The following is a 20,362-nucleotide window of genomic DNA, read 5'->3' on the forward strand; positions in this document are numbered from 1 at the left end:
TCTCCAGAGACCACCTCAAAAGATGCCCCGAGCAACTCCGTAGTGCAGAAGAGGATCAGAGTGACCTTGAACCCGCAGAGGACAAGGAAGAAAAGATCAGCACCGTTCTCGGAGAGTTCCCTCAGTCCTGGACTCGCATAAATGATGCCATAGTGGTACCCGTCCTGCATTTCCTGCAACCGGCACAGCAACAACCAACACCAGAGCTGGAAGGTGAAGAGGAGCAAGCGGTTCCAGAGGCAGAAGAGCCTGTACCAGCAGCCCAGGAGAGTCAACCCTCTGCTGACAGTGAGCCTGCCATGCCTGCGGTAAGCCAAAGAACCCGCAGACAGCTGCCTGCCCTACCTGTACACCCAGCTGGTAGCTGTACCCCTAACGCTAGTGGGAAAAGCCAGGTTGGTCCACCACCAGACAGTGGGCTACGTAGGTCAACCAGGAGCACAAAGGGACAGATACCCGCTCGCTGGAAGATATAGAGTGTACTAAGATTGTAAATAACCCTGTTGCCAAATGTTGAATTGTTTGCCAAGTTACATGCATGTTTGGTAATTCTGTGTTTCAGTTTCTTGCAGCTACCGTAAGGACTCAAAGGTTATGGACTTTTTATAACCGGGACCTTGTATGGACTGCGTTCAGAGCCTAACCCAGGAATGAACTAAGACTGTAAAGGACTTGGGGTAGGACAGACCCCCACCTGGTTAAGGCTCCCTTTGTTCTGGTGATATGGACACCCGGTCACAGGCCACACTGTGACCTTAAGAACTCAATCTGTGCGTCGTCTCTCTGTTATTGTTTTATGGTTATGCATATTGTCCTTGTTTATTGTTTAGTCCCGGAGTACTAAATTTCACTAGGGGGGAATGTGTCACCCTGGCCTGGATGCCACAAGTGTAATTAAAGCTGTGTCTGAGAGCAAGGGGGAGGTTCTCTAGTCAGGGGAACATTAGCATGCAATGCCTCCTGTCTCAGGCCAGTAGGGGGAGCAGGCTGCCCCTATAAAAGCTGGTACTGGGGGCAGGGTTAGAGAGAACTGGATGGCCTGTCTCAGCACTGAGACGTGTCCCAGAGTGGAGCAGGGACAGAAAGTTGATTGCACCTAAGAGGAAGTGTGGCAGTAGGAGAGCCACCAGCCAGAGACAAGAGGCGAAGCAGGCCTGTCTTGGCAAATCAGAGACTGACTTTACCAGACTTTGGTGTCTGAGGCTGGAAGGATTCCACATCCCCCAGCAGAGAACCAGTCCGCAAGGGACTGTATATTCCTTGGCCTAAGAAGCCTGGAGGCCCTGCCACAACCAAAGGGACCAGTAAAGCCGTACAAGGCTGGGAGCAGAAAGGAACCCACATCGCAGGCCATACAGGCGAGAATACACGGAAAGCTCGGAAACGTGGGCTGTTACCCTATCAGGCGGAGATAGCCAGAAGGTGCGCAGAAAGCACGGTAGGCCTACACCCTCACCCTGACCAGGGCCAATTTCCCCGTTGCTCTCAGACATCCAGGTCCCCTCCTAGCCGGGACTGTTTGTGGGTCAGTTTACCTGTTCTAGTAAAGACCCTGGACTGCAACCTGTTGTCTGTGTGCTCCTTGCTCCTCCAGCACTACCAGCACTGGGACTCTCACTACCATCACTCCCACCATCCACTATACTGCCCTGGGGCCGCACTCTTCCCGTGGGGAGTCACACTACCCTAGCTGCACACCTCATCAGCCCCAGCGGTCTGCATGCAGCGGCGGTTCCTAATAACCGCAATCCACGGGTGGCGTAGTCGGACATAAACATCAGCACATAACGGACTACCACAGGCCTGACCACCCTGAGCCACGGAACCGGGTTGCCACTACTACTCCCATCGTTCCCCCTATTACCCGGATCCGATTGCCCCACGGCCCAGGGGGCGAGTCATTGTCATAGGGGCGCTGGTAGTGAGGGACATTCAGCAGAGGAGCCTGGTAGAATGACTTGCTCTAGCGAGCGGCTCCGGAGCTGCACTCATTGAGTGACAGGACACCGCTCCTGAGCTCATTCTCCTCGGCTCCTCAGCGTCAGCAGTCACACGATTACAGCGGGGGACATCTCTGGTCAAGTGACTATATGAATTTTATTATTTTAATCTTATTTTTACACTGGTGGACACTGGGGGAGCAGACACTACTACCCTCATCATTGTGCCTGCTGGTGCTGATCGCAGTGCCGGCAGTAACCATGATGAGGGCAGTGTTCAGCACCTGGCGCTTGGGAACAGCGCAAACTGTAGCATTGATTCCCTGGCGCCGGTACGTGTCACACTGATAACACACAGATGTCATCCATGTGGGACGTTTTGCGGACCGTGTATCCGCAAAAAAATTGACATGTCAGCGTGTGGAGCACATGATCCGTAAAAACACACTGACGTGCGCAGACACAGAGATTTGAATGGGTCTACATGTGTCAGTGTCTCCAGTACGCGTAGAAACTGTCACCACACGTACTAGAAACATGAACGTGTGAAAGAGGCCTTAGATAGCAAAAAAATTCCAAACCAGAAAGTACAAATATCAAATGCAAATGCATACAGTATAGACCTGACAGGGATAATGCTAAGTGATTAGGATCAGTGTTCGTGTAGTGAACAAGTGAGGCATAGATGCAACATTGGTATGGGAGCCTAGGGATATGAATGGCAAATGCCTATAGGTATAATCAGAGGGTAACCTAGAGGTGACACTTGTATGTAAGGCTGAGCGTAGTAATCCTGGACGGTGGAAGAAGTCACCAGCTGCGTCCTCTCACCCCGACGCGCGTTTTGCTGCCAACTTCTTCCGGGGGCATGTCAGGGTGAAGGGTGACTAAAATATTTAAATATAAAGGTGGCCAATGGGAGTCCCAGAGTGCCCGACTCATGTGAGACTTAATAGATGCATGACGCTGTTGTACCTGCTTCTTTGAATGAGAATCTTCCTTCCGGCGCCCAATGACCGCAAGCGTGGAACGCAAGCGGGTCATGTGATGAGCGCCATCAGAAGTCCCGGAGACATCGAGAGCGGAGCATGCACACTGTCTCTGTGACGCAGATAAATGCGGATTGAAATCAATGGATTACTAAGGGTTGTGTAGATGAAATGATGCAATAATACAAAAAGGGGAACTCAATAGGAAACGATGTACAGTACAGACCAAAATTTTGGACACACCTTCTCATTTAAAGATTTTTCTGTATTTTCATGACTTTGAAAATTGTACATTCACACTGAAGGCATCAAAACTATGAATTAACACATGTGGAATTATATACTTAACAAAAAAGTGTGAAACAACTGAAAATATGTCTTATATCCTAGGTTCTTCAAAGTAGCCACCTTTTGCTTTGATGACTGCTTTGCACACTCTTGTCATTCTCTTGATGAGCTTCAAGAGGTAGTCACCGGAAATGGTTTTCAGTTCACAGGTGTGCCCTGTCAGGTTTAATAAGTGGGATTTCTTGCCTTATAAATGGGGTTGAGACCATCAGTTGTGTTGTGCAGAAGTCAGGTGGATACACAGCAGATAGTCCTACTGAATAGACTGTTAGAATTTGTATTATGGCAAGAAAAAATCAGCTAAGTAAAGAAAAACGAGTGGCCATCATTACTTTAAGAAATGAAGGTCAGTCAGTCCGAAAAATTGGGAAAACTTTGAAAGTGTCCCCAAGTGCAGTTGCAAAAACCATGAAGCGCTACAAAAAAACTGGCTCACATGTTGACCGCCCCAGGAAAGGAAGACCAAGAGTCACCTCTGCTTCTGAGTATAAGTTTATCCGATTCACCAGCCTCAGAAGTCGCAGGTTAACAGCAGCTCAGATTAGAGACCAGGTCAATGCCACACAGAGTTCTAGCAGCAGACACATCTCTACAACAACTGTTAAGAGGAGACTTTGTGCAGCAGGCCTTCATGGTAAAATAGCTGCTAGGAAACCACTGCTAAAGACAGGCAACAAGCAGAAGAGACTTGTTTGGGCTAAAGAACACAAGGAATGGACATTAGACCAGTGGAAATCTGTGCTTTGGTCTGATGAGTCCAAATTTGAGATCTTTGGTTCCAACCACCGTGTCTTTGTGCGACGCAGAAAAGGTGAACGGATGGACTCTACATGCCTGGTTCCCACCGTGAAGCATGGAGGAGGTGTGATGGTGTGGGGGTGCTTTGCTGGTGACACTGTTGGGGATTTATTCAAAATTGAAGGCATACTGAACCAGCATTGCTACCACAGCATTTTGCAACGGCATGCTATTCCATCCGGTTTGCGTTTAGTTGGACCATCATTTATTTTTCAACTGGACAATGACCCCAAACACACCTCCAGGCTGTGTAAGGGCTATTTGACCAAGAGGGAGAGTGATGGGGTGCTACGCCAGATGACCTGGCCTCCACAGTCACCAGACCTGAACCCAAGCGAGATCGTTTGGGGTGAGCTGGACCGCAGAGTGAAGGTAAAAGGGCCAATAAGTGCTAAGCATCTCTGGGAACTCCTTCAAGATTGTTGGAAGACCATTTCTGGTGACTACCTCTGGAAGCTCATCAAGAGAATGCCAAGAGTGTGCAAAGCAGTCATCAAAGCAAAAAGGTGGCTACTTAGAAGAACCTATAATATAAGACATATTTTCAGTTGTTTCACACTTTTTTGTTAAGTATATAATTCCACATGTGTTAATTCATAGTTTTGATGCCTTCAGTGTAAATGTACAATTTTCATAGTCATGAAAATACAGAAAAATCTTTAAATGAGAAGGTGTGTCCAAACTTTTAGTCTGTACTGTAGGTATATAATGAATTATAGATTATGAAATGATGAGTTATGAATATATTAGAATAATTTAAGGGGGGCCGTGTTGCAGGGAAAATGATGCACAATGATACACTGAGGGGATTATATCTAATGAGAAACATAATGATGTGTAATAAATCACTTTGAAAATATGAAAAATAAAGAATAAATAAAGCTGCCTAGCCTCTTACTGGTGGAAAGTGAATACAATGATGAGTGTGGTGAAAGTGAAGATGCTAATTAAAGTTATATGAATGGACCGGCACCAGGGCCGGTGCCAGGAAAGAGTAGGATAGGATAAGAATGAAAAAATGATAATGCCCTTTAAAGTTATCTCCATGTAGTGGCATTACCATAGGTGCAAAAAAGTGACTAGTGCTGAAAATACAGCAAAAAACACATATGTGAAAATCAATAGGCATTTTAATAAAGTGACAAGTGCACAGGGATACTAAGATAAAGTGACAAGTGCACAGGGATACTAAGATAAAGTGACAAGTGCACAGGCATACTAAGATAAAGTGACATGTGCTGGAGAACAGCATATTAATATAAAATAATCAATATAGGGCAAGTGAGCACATAATTGCGGGTATATATGTATCTAATGGACATCATGATTAAAAATATATAAAAATTCATAGCAAGAGATCTAAGATAAACTAATGTTTACATGTCTAAGTCAGTAATATGTAAAAATTAATCATGCCCCCAAAAGGGGCAAGAAGGCCTGATATATTAGGCCTAAGATATTAGCAAGACATAATAAAATCATGATGATTCGAGGACAGAAGGTAGCTACCCGTCTAAAAGCTACCTATAAAATGCCCGTCTAAGTGAATTAATTAAGACAATAAGGAAACAATGAGATCAAATTATACATAAAGCGGGGCCCAACTTCTGGTTTCAACTGTATCTGTGTGAATAAAGTTCTATGTACAGTTGAAACCATAAGTTTCTATACACTATATAAAAAGACACATATGCATGTTTTTCTCAATATCTGATATGAAATCAGAATAAACCTTTCCCGTTTTAAGTCAATTAGGATTACCATAATTTATAATATTTGTCAAATGCCAGAATAATGAGGAAGCGAGAATGTTTTATGGCATTTTTATTACTTACTGCAAAGTTAATTAGAGACACATCTGTGGCTGTATTTTAATGCACACCTGAAACACACTGCTTCTTTGTGTAGCATCATGGGAAAGTCTAAAGAAATAAGCCAAGATATCAGGAAGAGAATTGTGGACTTGCACAAGTCTGGCTCATCCTTGGGTACAATTTCAAGATACCTCAAGGTGCCTCGTTCATCTGTACAAACAATTATACGCAAGTACAAACAAGATGGGAATGTCCAGCCATCATACCGCTCAGGAAGGAGACTGGTTCTGTGTCCCAGAGATGAACTTGCTTTGGTCCGACATGTGCATATCAACCCAAGGACAAAAGCAAAAGACCTTGTGAAGATGATGACGGAAGCTGGTAAGATTGTGTCAATATCCACAGTGAAATGAGTACTGTATCAACATGGGCTGAAAGGCCACTCTGCCAGGAAGAAGCCATTACTGCAAAAGAAACATAAAAGAGCCAGATTAATGTTTGCAAATCTGCACAGTAGCAAAGACCTTAAAGATGTCCAGTACTTTTTACTATGGCCCAAATATCCCCCAATGTATTTACCCTGTTCAGATAAGGGTTTTTGTAAATACCTTTCGTTGTCCTTTTGGCCGCTCTGGTGACCCCCGGCTGCAGCCGGCTCTGACATCCACTGATGTCACGTCAAATTCTGGCTGCAGCCGGGCGTGACTCAGTGCTGCGCTCCACAGTGAGTGATGGGCTGTGGGTGGGGTTACCCCGAGCGTCACACCCAGCATCCACCGCGCACTTTCCCTCTCCTCATTGGGAAAGCGTGCAGTGGATGCTGGGTGCGACTCGCAGGGTAACCCTGCCCACAGCCCGGCATCCACTGCGGGGACCTTGTCACTGATGTCTCACCTCACTTGACGTGACATCAGCAGAAGGAAGAGCCGGCTGCAGTTGGAGGTCACGTGATGCTTGAGAGTGGTCAGCGATAGCGCCGCTCACAGGTCAGAACGACAACGAAAAGTATTTACAAAAACCCTTATCTTAACAGGGTAAATACATTTGGGCCATAGTAAAAAGTACTGGACAACTCATTTAATTTTTGGAGACATGTCCTGTGGTCTGATGAAACTAATATAGAACTTTTTGGGCTTAATGACCATCGTTACGTTTGGAGGAAAAGGGGAGAAGCTTGGAAGCATAAGAACACCATCCCAACTGTAAAACGGGGGTGGCAGCATCATGTTGTAGATTTTTTTTGCTGCAGGAGGGACTGGTGCACTTCACAAAATAGATGGTATCATGAGAAAAGAAGATTATGTGGCAATACTGAAGCAACATCTCAAGACATCAGCCAGGAAGTTAAAGCTTGGGCGGAAATGGGTCTTCCAAATGGACAATGACCCGAAGCATACTGCCAAAATGGTAAGAGAGTGGCTTAAGAATAACAAAGTCAATGTTTTGGAGTGGCCATCACAAAGCCCTGATCTCAATCCTATTTAAAATTTATGGGCAAAGCTGAAAAGGCAGGTGCGAGCAAGGCGACCTACAAACCAGGATCAGTTACATCAGTTTTGTTAGGAGGAATGGGCCCAAATTCCGACCAACTATTGTGAGAAGCTTGTGGAAGGATATTCCAAACGCTTGACATAAATCATTCAGTTTAAGGGCAATGGTACCAAATACTAATGAAATGTACTGTATGGAATCTTTTGACTTTGCAGTAAATAATAAAAATTCCTTAAAACATTCTCTCTCATTATTCTGGCATTTGGCAAATATTATAAATGATGGTAATCCTAATTGACCTAAAACGGGAAAGGTTTATTCTGATTTCATGTCAGATATTGAGAAAAACATGCAGATGTGTCTTTTTATATAGTGTATGCAAACTTCTGGTTTCAACTGTACTTGAACTTTATGTCCATATCTATATATACTGTATATAGTTGAATATTTATATATATATATCTATGTGAGGACCCAGCATTTCTTCTTAATTCTGCCAAATGCAGTTAGTCAGTCGGCACAGGGACATGAGCTATTGTTGGTGACTCTAGTTGTAGATGTAAATAATTGTTGGAATCTTGAATGGCTGCTGTGTACAGATTATAGCGCCCCCTACAGCTTATTGTCCTGCTGTCATCGTGGAACAAAGGCACATGCTAACTGACAGATTGATCATTGTTAGTTTTGCTGTCTACCTATTGTATTAGTGAGTTCAAGGTTGTTCTGCAAATATTGAAGGACAAACTATGAACACTGGAGCAATGAGAGACGACCTTCTCCCAATCCAGTGGGAAAATACCTGAATATGAGGTGTGACCTAGAAAAGTAGGATCTGCCTCTTTTCCCACACACTCTACAGCAAGCCACCGACCAGCTGGAGGAACACAGATCTGCTCCACTGATCATCACTGACCCCTCAAAGACGCTGGAGAATCCAGGTTGAGACAATCAGGTCACCTGGCTATGTACCTCACTGCACTCACTCAGCTTCCTAAGCTTGCCGCTACCTCCTCCCTGGTTGCCGGCCAGAAGTTGGGATAGTCGGCCCTGGACACTCCAAAGTCACAGCTGCTCAGAGCCAGCGGAAAGGTGAGATTATGTCATCTGCACAATCTTATGTACTTGCTGGGGCTGTACTGTATGTGACCGGCTGGTGTTGGTGCAATAAGTTATTGGCGCACTGTGTTACCCTCACCCTGTCTGGTCTGAGTAGTGTCCACGGGAAAGGAGAGCGGGCGTTCAGTGGGGTGAGCCGTGGTCCATATGGTTTTCTAAAGATGAGACCACCCACTGACCCTCATGTCTCCACACTATCTATTTATTATATTTCAAAATGTTTATGAATTTCTCTATAAAATGATCTATGACAATGATTATATAATGTACATTGTGGACCATTCAGCCTCAGATGCAGAGTGTGAACATTGCCAAAAATCTATATTGTACATTTAACTGAAATAAATGATAGAATTAATCAGAAATGTTAACCATTTAAACGGTTTTCGAAAAGTTCCGGATAAATATGAACAAAATGTAAATGTTCATTGATAAGACGTGAATTCAGCGGGTCGGTCCTGAGGGAATTTACATCCCAGGTAGGAATTCAGGGGATCTGGGAAGGGATTTCGCACCATATGAACAACACTGGATGGATGGGCCCAGATAACCCGGCACCCAGGCTGGAAAAGATCCATACGCCGGTTTTCTTCGATTCCTATATGAAAGAAATAAAAACAAATATTTTCTAACGCTTTTCTATTTTTTTTTTTATAATTATTTGATATTAACCCCTTTACCACTTTGGGCTTCTCCATTTCGTTTTTTGCTCCCTTTCTCTCCAGAGCCATAAATGTTTTATTGTTCCGTCAATGGCCATGTGAGGGCTTGTTTTTTGCAAGACGAGTTGTACTTTTGAACAACACCATTGTGTACTGGAAAACAGGAAAATAATTCAAAGTGTGGTGAAATTGCAAAAAAAGTGCAATTTCACAATTGTGACTCACCGGCGCCTGCGCACAAGTTTCCTGCTCCACCTGGCTACACAGATGGCAGGAAGAAGAGCGCCGTCCATACAGGGCAAATTGCGCAGGCGCGGGATCCGGCCGGGAACTGCACGTCACAGGCCCCTGTGACGAGCAGGGGAGGAGGGGGGATAAGGAAAGGAAGCTAATAGGCGTGAAGCTTGCCAAAACTAATTTAATAAAAAGCTATTACACAGCAAGTAGACCTCTAATATGGGACATACAGGTGAGTATAGATTCATACTTCTATCACCTGGATCCCAATATTAGAGGTCAGATAGGTCCCAGGGGTGACAAATTCCCTGTAACATGTTAACAGCCATGGATGGATCGCAACTGCACCTGTGGCTGTTAGGGGCACGTGACAGCTGTACTGATCAGCTGTCATGTCCCTGGAAAGGTGCGGTGTCATCGCCGGAGTCCATACGCCTCGTACACATGCGCGGCTCTGCTCCGTAACCTAATACACGTGTGGCTCCGCTCCGTAAACCTTGTACACGCGCGGCTCTGCTCCGTACATTTCGTACACGCGCTGCTCCGCCCCGTACACCTCATACACGCGGCTCCGCTCCGTACACCTCGTACACACGCGGCTGGGCTCCGTACATCTCGTACACTAGCAGCTCCGTTCCGTACGCCTCGTACACGCGCGGCTCCGCACGCCTCGTACACGTGCGGCTGCGCTCCGTACGCCTCGTGCACGCGCGGCTGCGCTCCGTACGCCTCGTGCACGCGCGGCTGCGCTCCGTACGCCTCGTGCACGCGCGGCTGCGCTCCGTACGCCTCGTGCACGCGCGGCTGCGCTCCGTACGCCTCGTGCACGCGCGGCTGCGCTCCGTACGCCTCGTGCACGCGCGGCTCCGCACGCCTCGGACACACGCGGCTGCGCTCCGTACGCCTCGTGCACGCGCGGCTGCGCTCCATACGCCTCGTGCACGCGCGGCTCCGCACGCCTCGGACACACGCGGCTGCGCTCCGTACGCCTCGTACACGCGCGGCTCCGCACGCCTCGGACACACGCGGCTGCGCTCCGTACGCCTCGTGCACGCGCGGCTCCGTACGCCTCGTGCACGCGCGGCTCCGCTCTGTACGCCTCGTACACGCGCGGCTCCGCACGCCTCGGACACACGCGGCTGCGCTCCGTACGCCTCGTGCACGCGCGGCTGCGCTCCGTACGCCTCGTGCACGCGCGGCTGCGCTCCGTACGCCTCGTGCACGCGCGGCTGCGCTCCGTACGCCTCGTGCACGCGCGGCTCCGCTCCGTACGCCCCGTACACGCGCGGCTCCGCACGCCTCGTGCACGCGCGGCTGCGCTCCGTACGCCTCGTGCACGCGCGGCTGCGCTCCGTACGCCTCGTGCACGCGCGGCTGCGCTCCGTACGCCTCGTGCACGCGCGGCTCCGCTCCGTACGCCCCGTACACGCGCGGCTCCGCACGCCTCGTACACGCGCGGCTCCGCTCCGCACGCCTCGTACACGCGCGGCTCCGCTCCGTACGCCTCGTACACGCGCGGCTCCGCTCCGTACGCCTCGTACACGCGCGGCTCCGCTCCGTACGCCACGTACACGAGCGGCTCCGCTCCGTACGCCTCGTACACGCGCGGCTCCGCTCCGTACGCCTCGTACACGCGCGGCTCCGCTCCGTACGCCACGTACACGAGCGGCTCCGCTCCGTACGCCTCGTACACGCGCGGCTCCGCTCCGTACACCTCGTACACACGCGGCTCCGCTCCGTACACCTCGTACACACGCGGCTCTGCTCCGTACACCTCGTACACACGCGGCTCTGCTCCGTACACCTCGTACACACGCGGCTCTGCTCCGTACACCTCCTACACACGCGGCTCTGCTCCGTACACCTCCTACACACGCGGCTCTGCTCCGTACGCCTCGTACACACACGGCTCTGCTACATCCACACTGTAAACCCCTCCTGACCCCACACATAAACTTCAGCTCATCCAGCACCATGACAACCAGCACAGCAGAGTCCTGCATCCACTGAGGCCCCTGATCATGTGACCCCTGACTCCTCCCCTCCTGTGACCTCATCACAGCTCCTGTGCGCACAGAGCAGCCATATATGTGGTGGCGGCTCTGCAGGTGGAGGTATGTGGAGACCCCATTACTGGGCGCAGGGGGCATTAACCCCTTCAGCACGGAGACTCTTTTGGGGTCTTGTGTTGCCCCTTTATAAGAATCATAAGGTTTTTGTTCTGTTTCCTGTAATAGATACATACGACCCAACTATGGAGACAGGAAGGGAGGAAACGTATTGTTCTCATAGTACAGGACCCCTTTACTGCCCCACAGTGTAATGCCCCCATTATGCCCCTTATGCAGCATGTATGATGCCCCCACACAGTGTAATGCCCCCATTATGCCCCTTATACAGGATGTATGATGCCCCCACACAGTGTAATGCCCCCATTATGCCCCTTATGCAGGATGTATGATGCCCCCACACAGTGTAATGCCCCCATTATGCCCCTTATGCAGGATGTATGATGACCCCACGCAGTGTAATGTCCCCATTATGCCCCTTATACAGGATGTATGATGCCCCCACACAGTGTAATGCCCCTTATGCAGTATGTATGATGCCCCCACACTGTGTAATGCCCCCATTATGCCCCTTATGCAGGATGTATGATGCCCCCACACAGTGTAATGACCCCATTATGCCCCTTGTGCAGGATGTATGATGCCCCCACACAGTGTAATGACCCCATTATGCCCCTTGTGCAGGATGTATGATGCCCCCACACAGTGTAATGCCCCCATTATGCCCCTTATGCAGGATGTATGATGCCTCCACACAGTGTAATGCCCCCATTATGCCCCTTATACAGGATGTATGATGCCCCCACACAGTTTAATGCCCCCATTATGCCCCTTATGCAGGATGTATGATGCCCCCCACACAGTGTACTGCCCCCATTATGCACCTTATGCAGGATGTATGATGCCCCCACAGTGTAATGCCCCCATTATGCCCCGTATGCAGGATGTATGATGCCCCCACACAGTGTAATGCCCCCATTATGCCCCTTATGCAGTATGTATGATGCCCCCACACAGTGTAATGCCCCCATTATGCCCCTTATGCAGTATGTATGATGCCCCCACACAGTGTAATGCCCCCATTATGCCCCTTATGCAGGATGTATGATGCCCCCACACAGTGTAATGCCCCCATTATGCCCCTTATACAGGATGTATGATGCCCCCACACAGTATAATGCCCCCATTATGCCCCCTGTGCAGTATGTATGATGCCCCACACATTGTAATGCATTATGCCCCTTATGTAGTATGTATGATGCCCCCACACAGTGTAATGCCCCCATTATGCCCCTTATGTAGTATGTATGATGCCCCACACAGTGTAATGCCCCCATTATGCCCCTTATGCAGTACGTATGATGCCCCCCACACAGTGTAATGCCCCCATTATGCCCCTTGTGCAGTATGTATGATGCCCCCCACACAGTGTAATGCCCCCATTATGCCCCTTATGCAGTATGTATGATGCCCCACACATTGTAATGCCCCTATTATGCCCCTTATGTAGTATGTGTAATGCCCCCATTATGCCCCTTATGTAGTATGTATGATGCCCCCACACAGTGTAATGCCCCGATTATGCCCCTTATGTAGTACGTTTGATGCCCCCCACACAGTGTAATGCCCCCATTATGTCCCTTATTTAGTATGTATGATGCCCCCACACAGTGTAATGTTCTCCCAGTACCGCCTGAGGTCCTGCAGTTGGAATAATCCCTCTGGAGTTGGTTTTCCCTTTGGCTGCTCCCCTACATGTAGACCCTCGAGCATGTATACATGCATGTAGGGGAGCAGGCCTCACTAGATATCGAGGCTTTGTACAGTAATATACCGCATGATGATGGTATCAGAGGAGTAAGACGTTTATTGAAATCGAGATCAATAGAGTGTAGCAGACATAATGACTTCATGGAGGATCTTCTAAAATTAACTTTTACTCATAACTTATTTATTTTTGACAGCAAGTACTTCCACCAGCTCAGTGGTACTGCGATGGGGAGCCCTTGTGCCCCCTCGTATGCTAACCTATTCCTTGGCTGGTGGGAGGAATCCACAATATTCAGGGATGATCATAAGTGATGGCATTCATATATTGGGGTATTGTACAAATATATAGACTACATTTTAATCATCTGGTCAGGGACGAGTGAACAATCTTTTGAATTTGTCAGAGAACTGAACATCAATAGAGTCGGCCTGAGATTTACATCGGAGTTTAATTATAACCAGTTGACTTTCCTGGATGTACTAATCTAGATAGAACGGGATGGGACCCTAGGAACACTCATCTACCATAAACCTACAAGCACTAATAAACTATTGAAGTGGAATAGCCACCACCCCATCCCCATAAAAAGAGGAATACCCAAGGGTCAATTTTTATGGTTGAGAAGGTACTGCCATAATGTCACAGATTTTAATATACTGGCAATAGACCTGAACACCAGATTAAGGGATTATAGGGTACTCATGGTACATTTTGGATTCCACATCATCGTTTGCAGAAAAATGGGAGAAACAGACTCCTCCATACCTAACCAAGAGACCAAGAAAAAGATGGGGTAGCACGAGTAAGAAAAACTTATGACAATCAGAGTGACCTGGGATATACTTGTGGCCGACCCAGCTCGGAGGGTGCTGTGTGATCTACTCCCACAATAACTTTCAGAAAGGGTTGGTCAATTAGGGACCGTTTAGTGCATAGTTTCTACCAAAAAACTGCACCCAAGGGGACTTGGCTAGATAGAAGAATCTGTGGTTTCTTTAGATGTGGAGAATGTTGTACATGTAATTGGATGAGACCATGTAAATCTTTCTCGAGTTCCTCCACGAGTAAAAACTTTTTTCAGAGGGGTTATTCCAACTGTAAAACCTCAGGACTTGTATATATGGCCACATGCACCTGCCCCCTAGATTATGTAGGTAACATGTAAGCAAATAAGAAGAAAGGGTAGCACTCACCGGTCCGTAAAACGTACTTCTTTATTGTATGACATCGGTACACTATTCCTGGACCAATTGTCTTCCCCGTACAAAGTTGCCGGTTCTTGTTTTATTTTTTGTGTTTGGACAGATTATGTAGGCAAGACCAAGAGGGAGTCTAGGAGGAGGGTGGGGGGCATTTGGGTGACATATGCCATGGTCAGGACACCCGATTAGCGAGACACATGAATAGTGTACATCGAGGTGAAACCAGAGACATCTCCTTTTGTTTCATTGATGTGGTTAAACCCAATGTGATAGGAGGTGATCACAATAGATATATCCTCAAAAAGGAAAGTGAGTGGATTTCCAGACTGGATTGACTAGACCCTAAGGGACTGAATGAGCCAATTTCCTATGCTTGTTTTGTGTGAATACAGCCCCATTCCGGATTACATTTTGGATTTTATACTCTATTCATTGCTACTCAGTTCCCAGTGATTGGAGTTCACATATTATTGTACGTCATCGAGATATCTGAGCTTCTATATCAGAATTATTTCTTATCAGTTATATCCTACATATACTATTTAGTAACTAGCAAATGTGATGATCCTTGTGTATCTCTAATTATGCAATGGGGGTCTAATGTGATCATTTAGGAATATACTGTGGGCCATCATCCCATATTTTATGTAGTGATAAAGTAGATCTACGTGCCTATTGCATGATGGGAGGATGTGAAATACTTGTTTTTAGTCTCCCATGACGCTGATCTCAGAGATAGGACTTTTCTATGTTGGTGGTATGCAATCCAAAACCATTATGCGATCCGGCGTGGAACGCATGCTTCCGGACATGCGCATTCGCAGATAGGAGACCGTGATGCACTCCAGCATGGAACGCACATGTCCGGTCACATTTGAGCTTTCTTCCGGCCTGTTGTTTTGTGCTGAATTGTGGGGAATACTTGAGAATTTATTTTTGTTCCATCTGTCTTTAGTTGATCCCACTGATACATCAGATAAGTCCTCAGAGAATTATAATTAGAGGAACCCATGGACACATTAGGATTTGTGAAGCTGACCTCCGCTCTCCTCTATTTCCTTTGAATTTATTGTGCGACCTGTATTTCAGAACAGTAGCTCTTGGTTTTTCATTTCCATGTGTAAATTGAATTTGACTCGTCTTTGATATCTCTTTCAAACTTAGTTTTTTCGATGTCTGAGATCCATCCTCCAGACTTTGTAAATTCTTTTACATATTTTGTTTGAGTTTTGTATCCAAAAAGGCGGAAAACTTTCACCTAGTTTTTTTTTCAAGAAGCAAATATCAAACGCATTGTGACTTGGTTATCCTTTATAAATTTATCTTTATTAAGTTTTGAAAAGGAAATACAAATACAAACGCCGGGTACTAGTTGTGCAACAAGTAGTAGGTCAAACATGACCACATAACCATAACAATAACCAGTATTTCCAAAACATTTGAAAACAAAATGAAAGAAGTTAACACAATCCAAAGTAGAGTCGCTGGTAGAACATTGGTTCAATGTGTTTTAGGATATACCAGCGTGGTGACTCTGACTTAAACATTAAGTCATTACATATTCATGTTGGTTAACAAATAAGGGTTATAAAAGAAAAAACGAGTAGTTAAAACCAAAAACACAAATATACACAAAGACAAAGGGAAGTGGGGGAAGGGATGTATGGGTAAAAGGGTTAGGGTAACGTCAGAGAGGCTCCTGAAGTATAGACTTTACCTTGACCTCATAGGGGAAAGTTATCAGCGGAAGATTTAAACTCCAGTAGGACCATGTTTTATAAAATTTATCATGGGAGTTATTGATCGTGTAGGTGAGCTCCTCCCTTAACATAATCTCATTTATTTTGGAGAACCATAGTGAGATTGTCGGGATAGTGTTACTTTTCCATAGCGAGGGAATACATGCTCTAGCAGACGTGATCAAGAGTCTCAGTATCGAGTTTTTATATGTTTTTAAAGGGATGTTGCTGTGATGGAGAAGGACGAAAGCTGGGTCATGTCTTGCTCCATCCACCAACGTCACGTTACAACACAGACTGTCCAGGAGTTTGCGGAACCTCATCAGGAGAATTCCCAGGCGTTGTAGGAAGGTCATACAGGCACGTGGAGGCCACACACAATACTGAGCCTCATTTTGACTTGTTTTAAGGACATTACATCAAAGTTGGATCAGCCTGTAGTGTGTTTTTCCACTTTTAATTTTGGGGGTGACTCCAAATCCAGGTCTCCATTGGTTAATAAATTTGATTTCCATTGATGATTTTTGTGTGATTTTGTTGTCAGCACATTCAACTTTGTACAGAATAAAGTATTCAATGAGAATATTTCATTCATTCAGATCTAGGATGTGTTATTTGAGTGTTCCCTTTATTTTTTTGAGCAGTGCATTTAATAGAATGTATAGTGAGTAAACTATAATATGTGGGATGCACGTCAGAGTCGCTAAAAAAAATGTATTAGAAGACATTTATCTGATGCAATCAATCCCACAACATTAAACGTCTGTGGTTTCAAGACGCTTCACCATGACATATGATTCAAGCCGTGTTAGTTTCCTTGATACCATGGTGATCAAGGATACATAGGGCCACCTAACTGACCACTATTCCAAGCCCACCGATCTCAATGGCCTATTACACTTTTCTAGCAATCATCCAAGGTCGATGAAGAAATCTATACCTACATCACGATTTCAGAGGGTCAAACGGATTGTGTCCAGTGAAACTATCCGCAATCAGAGGTTACAAGAAATGTCGACCAAATTCACTGAACGAGGCTATCCACCTAGCTTCTTGCATCCCCAGGTGTCGAATTCCAGAACTGATCGTCCAAACAGGACAGAAGGACAGAATCCCCTTTGTTCACACGTTACACCCCTTCGCCTACATCTTACATAAAACCATTAGGAAACACAGGAACATCTTACAAACCGGTTATTCCACGATCCCTGCGTTCCAACAACCCTTCCTACCGTGTTTTAAGAGAGCAACCAATATTAGAGACTCTCTGGTATGTGCCGATTTGGGCGCAGCGTACCTAGGTCCTAAACAATGTTTTTTGAAGAATCCCAAAATGGGCACATTCCCATGTCTCCAATGTCGTCAATGCAACAATGTCCTCAGGGGTAGCATTGTTCATCACCCACAAACTGGCAAAATATACAACATCAAAGGGTACTTTACATGTGACAGTTCATATGTGGTATATCTTATTAAATGTGCATTCGGCCGAATCTATGTGGGGGAGACGGCACAGCCCATAATGGATAGGATTTCAAAGCACAAGTCCACAATTTGGTGCAAAAACCTAATGTTACCCATTCCCCAACAGTTTATCACGGCAGGACATAGTATTTCTCAATTCAAATACCAGTTATTGGAACAAGTTTTGACACCACGTCGGGGAAGCGACCGAGTGAGCCTTCTGAAACGTAGATAAGCCTACTGGATTCATGAATTACAGTTCTTAGAGTCGAAAGGCCTTAATAGGGACTATGAACTACTGGCTTTTTATATAAGGTTTTTTTATAATTGGAGTTTGGTTCTCATTGAACAATTGGTATAGAGAAACTTGTCACCCAGGGATCTTATGTGACCCTATGTTGAAATGTATTTGACATTTGGAAATGTGGTCTTCAATTTGAATAGGTCAATAATATACATGTTTTGATCTCCATATCCTACTCATATATTGTATCCTTTATTGCAGATTATTCCTCTCTGGCACACTCTTGTCCCCTCTCCTGGATCCTTCTCCACTCCAACAAAGGCTCTGCCTCATGCCCATTGGGTCTTATGCTCTATACTGGTGGAACCCACATTCTCTCTCCCTGGCACTCAAACTTCCGGCTCACTGGAACGCATTTACACCAGCCTGCGGAACGCACAGCTTCCTGGGAGCAACGCGTCACTTCCGGTGACGTCACACGTGCACTTCCGACGTGCACACTACACAGCACTGCGGGATTGGTGGCAATTGGTCAGCTGATACCATCCTGCCCCTGACAACGCTCACAGCACCAGGAACTAGCGGTGGACACCGCGTTCCTCTAAGCCACTACGTGCAGTACCACCTTATAACCAGGAACTAGGGGTCACAGGTATGCTACGTCCAGCTCTATTCGGTCTATCTCTGCCTCTACAGTCCCTCTCAGCTGTTAACTCTGAGTCTGCCACTCTCTGCTCTTTTCTGCAGACCCAAGTAACCAGTGTCACCATATCTCCACACTTTTGAATTCCTACCTTTGAATACCATCCAGGAGGCTAGTAGGTGTCGCCTCTCTTCAATTTGTATATATACTTGCTCTATACTATGATGTTGTATCCGCATTAATGGGGTTTGACGAAATATTATACACTGTTTAAGAGGGGTTTTGGAGAAATTGTTAATATTTTCTCAATATTTCCCTGACAGTGCGTCTATGAGAAACGTATTCAGCTGCAGACTCCAAGGAAGAAACTGCTTGTTGTATGTGTCCTAAAGTATAACGGTTTTATTACTAGATATAAAGAAGAAAACTAAATACTGTAAAATAATAAATCTCCTTATATGTTTCCTCTCATTATCTCCAATAGTTGTATTATTACACAGGATTTTTATAATGTTCCATCAGCTTATCTTTTTCTCCTTCAGGTCTCTACAATATCGGATCCTCTCAGTGAAGATCTTCTATATAAGAAAATTTTTCTGATTTACCCATCAAAGATGGATATGGACAGAGACAAGATGGCGGAGAGGATATTACACCTCACCCTAGAGATCCTCTTCCGGCTTACTGGAGAGGTGAGAGATTCTGATGACGTCACATTACATCATTCTTATCTATGGGAATAACAGATGGACAGAACTGGAGAGGTGAGGACTCTGGAAATGTCTGGAGTGAGATTTATTACTGTGTCTCTCCATAACCAGAGATTAATCACGGGGCCTCCACCTCACCCCCTGATACATGAGGACATCAATGACCAGATCCTAGAACTCGCCTACAAGATGATTGAGCTGCTGACTGGAGAGGTGACACTGCTGGGAATGCTGGGACATTATACAGTAACGCTATGGAGGGATCGGGGGGATGACGGTATCATTGTGTGTGTCAGGTTCCTATAAGGTGTCAGGATGTCGCCGTCTATTTTTCCATGGAGGAGTGGGAGTATTTAGAAGGACGCAAAGATCTATACAAGAACGTCATGATGGAGGTTCCCCAGCCCCTCACATCACCAGGTAATAGACAGGACTAAATACACACGGCCTATAATTATCTGTATGTAAAGATTGAATTCAGTCCCTGTATGTGTTTCCTCCAGATCTATCCAGTAAGAGGACAACACCAGAGAGATGTCACCGTCCTCTTCTTCCACAGGACTGTAAACAAGAAGATCCCAATGTTCCTCAGGATCATCAGGTAGATGGAGAGAAGGAGTCATGAGATCTCTCCTATGATGTGTAGACGGCTGTAAAGGTTTTGTATTTTTGGATTCAGTCTTGTTTTATCCACCATTATTATGTTTTATATTTGTGTAATGAGAACGGTGGAGATGGCAGGATTAGGGCCAATCATAGATGTGACTTCTCCATCTGTCTGTGACTTTTACAATATTTGTTTCAGGGTGAAGATCTGACCCATAGTAATACTACAGAGACATATGTGAGGGATGATGAGCGGTGTAAAGAGGAGATTCCTACATATGACTACCCAGGTGAGTAGTAATCACTGAATACTGAGAAGTCACAGATTCTTCTCAGTCACCGGCTGTGGCTGCTTTATCGTTTGTGTAGTCCGGCTGTATCACAATCGTGTGATCACCATTTTGCCGCTAGACCACAACATTCTCCTCCGTCCGAAAATGTTCAGATTACTTTGGGAAATTGTGAAAGCGCTTTTCTATAGAACTTACAACCTGGAGGATCCACCTACCCCCTGGGATT

At 46.1% G+C, this 20,362-nt stretch overlaps 1 protein-coding gene across 1 annotated transcript in view; it reads left to right on the top strand.

Annotated features, from left to right (window-relative positions):
* The window catches only part of LOC141201613 (uncharacterized), a 126,331-nt gene that overhangs the window by 101,976 nt on the left and 3,993 nt on the right, over positions 1–20,362 (top strand). Inside the window, exons 20-26 of the mRNA XM_073663616.1 lie at positions 17,242–17,446; positions 18,857–18,904; positions 19,070–19,219; positions 19,349–19,450; positions 19,534–19,657; positions 19,741–19,838; positions 20,043–20,133. Coding sequence (XP_073519717.1) covers positions 17,242–17,446; positions 18,857–18,904; positions 19,070–19,219; positions 19,349–19,450; positions 19,534–19,657; positions 19,741–19,838; positions 20,043–20,133 — 818 coding nt within the window. The remainder of the gene's footprint in view (positions 1–17,241; positions 17,447–18,856; positions 18,905–19,069; positions 19,220–19,348; positions 19,451–19,533; positions 19,658–19,740; positions 19,839–20,042; positions 20,134–20,362) is intronic.

This window comes from Phyllobates terribilis, unplaced genomic scaffold (genome assembly GCF_046119375.1).
Source record: "Phyllobates terribilis strain yellow unplaced genomic scaffold, ASM4611937v1 Scaffold_120__1_contigs__length_5212024, whole genome shotgun sequence".
In the NCBI taxonomy this organism is placed as follows: domain Eukaryota; kingdom Metazoa; phylum Chordata; class Amphibia; order Anura; family Dendrobatidae; genus Phyllobates; species Phyllobates terribilis.